This window comes from Chinchilla lanigera, unplaced genomic scaffold, assembly GCF_000276665.1.
Source record: "Chinchilla lanigera isolate Chin_1 unplaced genomic scaffold, ChiLan1.0 scaffold00044, whole genome shotgun sequence".
In the NCBI taxonomy this organism is placed as follows: Eukaryota; Metazoa; Chordata; class Mammalia; order Rodentia; family Chinchillidae; genus Chinchilla; species Chinchilla lanigera.
This window is the reverse complement of record NW_004955445.1, coordinates 11,931,200-11,933,959: the sequence shown is the minus strand read 5'-3', so window position 1 is coordinate 11,933,959 and position 2,760 is coordinate 11,931,200. Positions and strand designations below refer to the sequence as shown.

General features: G+C 44.3%; 1 protein-coding gene across 2 annotated transcripts in view; it reads left to right on the top strand.

Moving 5' to 3' along the window:
* Dbndd2 (dysbindin (dystrobrevin binding protein 1) domain containing 2) overlaps positions 1 to 1,964 on the top strand; it is a 4,539-nt gene extending 2,575 nt beyond the window's left edge. For both annotated transcript variants that reach the window (XM_013518316.1, XM_013518317.1), the window contains exon 4: positions 694 to 1,964. In XM_013518316.1, the coding sequence (XP_013373770.1) occupies positions 694 to 896 (203 nt within the window). In that variant the 3' untranslated portion in view covers positions 897 to 1,964. The remainder of the gene's footprint in view (positions 1 to 693) is intronic.
* The last annotated feature ends 796 nt before the right edge of the window (positions 1,965 to 2,760 follow it).

Genomic DNA, 2,760 nt, shown 5'->3' with positions numbered 1-2,760 from the left:
GCCTATAATCCCAGCATGTGGGAGGCTGAGGCAGGAGGATCGCTGCCTGGGCTACATAGTTCAAGGCCAGCCTGTGCTACAAAAAAAAACGAGAGCCTATATAAAAAACGAACAAACAAAAAAGGACTTTAAATATGTTGTTTCAGTATTCACAATGTCCTAGCAAGGCAGGTAGTACACCCTCCATTTTATAAAGACAGAAATTGTTCAGAAAAGTTCAACCACAATAGTCAGGAAGTGGCAGATGTGGAATTCAAACCATGTCTGTCTGGCCCCAAAGCCCATATGTTTAATTTGTAAGATATTCTGTTATTTAAAACTCCTGCTATTTATTGAGAATCTACTATGCTGGACATTTTTATAAGCAGCCCCAGGCTTTGTCCTTAAAACCTTTTGGGAATATAGGTAAGTGCCCCCCGCCTTTTTTTTTTTTTTACAGAGGAAGAGCAGAGTCCTTGAGAGGGAAAATTACTACTCAGCAATAGCTTGAATTACCTGACCTGACTGTAGAGCCCAACCATGGTGTAGCACTGAGGAAGGAGCTGGAGCCAGGAGATAGAAGTTCTAATCTGGCAGAGTGATTTTGAACAAATACTTGCCCCTGTCTGGGCTTTAGTTTGTCTGGCCAGAATAATCTCTAAGAGTCCTCTGAAGCCCTGTTTGTAGACCTGACTAGCTCTTCTCTCTGGGCAGGGGTGGATGACCATCCCGAGGAGCTGAGTCTGCCAGCACTCACACCAGACAGGACAACATCCCGGACTTCCTCCTCGTCCTCTGACTCCTCCACCAACCTGCACAGTCCAAATCCGAGCGACGGTGGAGCAGACACACCCTTGGCACAGTCTGATGAGGAGGAGGATGGGGGTGAAGAAGCACAGCCCAGAACCTGCAGCTAGCAGAGGGCCCCACCTGCAGACTGACCGAGCTGGCTTTCCACATGGAACCCTAGACCCGGCCAGAGCCCTTCAGGAGAATCCAGACACTTGCAGTGGGCACCAAAGGGAAGGAAGGATGGTGGGACGGTGCCTCTCTGAGAATTAACCTTCTGCTTTACTGCTAACCTTCTCCTGCTGCAACCTTCCCACCAGTTTTTGGCTTACTCCTGGGCTAGGACTTGCAAGTGAGGAGATGGAAGATGAGGTAGGACAGGATGCCGCTGCTTTTCTTAGCATACCTCCCTCCCCCACTCTATCCTGTAGTCTCTAGTCGGCTCCTAAACTAGTGTCTCTAAGTGGATGGGAACTCATTAGCACTCCAGCAAGGTGGTACTCCCAATTCTTTTGCCTCCTTACGTCTTTTTTGGAAAAGGACATGGTATAAATAATAAACAAGTAACATACCAACCATTCCACTCATTTTTCATACCACAGTGATAGCAAACCCACTGTATCTTTAGCTCTCTGACACCATATCTCCAGCACTCATTTACTCCATTTTTTTTTTCAAGAAATATTATTGGACACCTGTGCTGGGCATTTGGAATATAGATAATGCTGAGCAAGAACTGTATTCCCCTCATCCTAAGGTTTAGTGTCTATGTAAGAGAATATCGGTATCACAACTCACAGTGTAGTAAAGATCATGAAGCGGCACTATTATTCTGGTACCAGAAAACAGGGGTATCTTAACCTAGCTGGGATGGTAATTAAGGAGCTGGTTTCTAAGCAGAAATCTCAAGGATGACTAGGAATTAATCAGGTCGAGCAAGGGGTGCAGGGGGGACCTGATTCAGGCAGAAGGGGCAGCTTGTAAAGACTTTAAATGGAGCTAATATAGCTGCGAGGAACTGAAACCATGTTTGGCAAAATGATTGGATTGAAAAACATGAAGAGAGGTAAGACTGACAAAGGTCAGGTTGTGAAATGTTCTGAAGCCTGTATTAGGTTTCAATTTGACTGCTAGTAAAAGATCATGACATAAGCTATAAATGTATGTATTTCCTCATATAAAAGAAATCCAAAATACACGCTGTGAAGTTCTGTAGTTACTAAGGCTTGGTCTTTTGGGGCCCTTTTTTTTTTTCTCTCCCCTAGCAGTAGAGACTGAACCCAGGGAATGCAGAGCTACCCAGCCCTTTTTATTTTTTTTTTTTTAGTTTGAGCCAGGGTTTCATCGTGTTACTCAGGCCTCAAATTTATATGTGCCCCAGTCCCTGAAGTAGCTGGGATTACAGGGATGTGCCACCATGCTTGGCTTTTTTGGGTCTCTTTGCTCAGACATCCAAGGCATATGACTTGCATTCTACTGAGGGGTCGTCGGAATGGCTGTCATAGTCCAGGCCACCATGACTTTGAAATGGGCAAAAAGCAGACTGGGGGATGGGCAGAGAGTGCAGCTTGGTGTGTATTCCCACTTTAAGAACCATTTTGGAAATTCCAAGAAATAGCATCTGCTTTCATCTTACTGGCCAGAACCTGGCAGCATAGGAAATGTTTCATTTGTGGACACTTTCATAGACATAGGAACAAAATATCTAGAAGAAAGGAAATTCTGGTTTTTGGAAAGATAATAACCCTTTCAAGTCACTGATTTAGCAATGTGTCCAATTTCTGTACTGTTAGATCTCTGAGAAGCACCCTGGGCACTGTGAATGGGGTACTGGGGTAGTGCATTAGTAGGTACTCTGTTACCTGACAGAAGCAAGGTTTGTTACTAAAGACTTAAGAGTATAGTAGTCACTGGATTGGTCATTAGCAGTTTACATGTTAGAGGTCATATTAAAGAGTTCACAGTTTATTGAGCGTAATTAAGGGATTACAA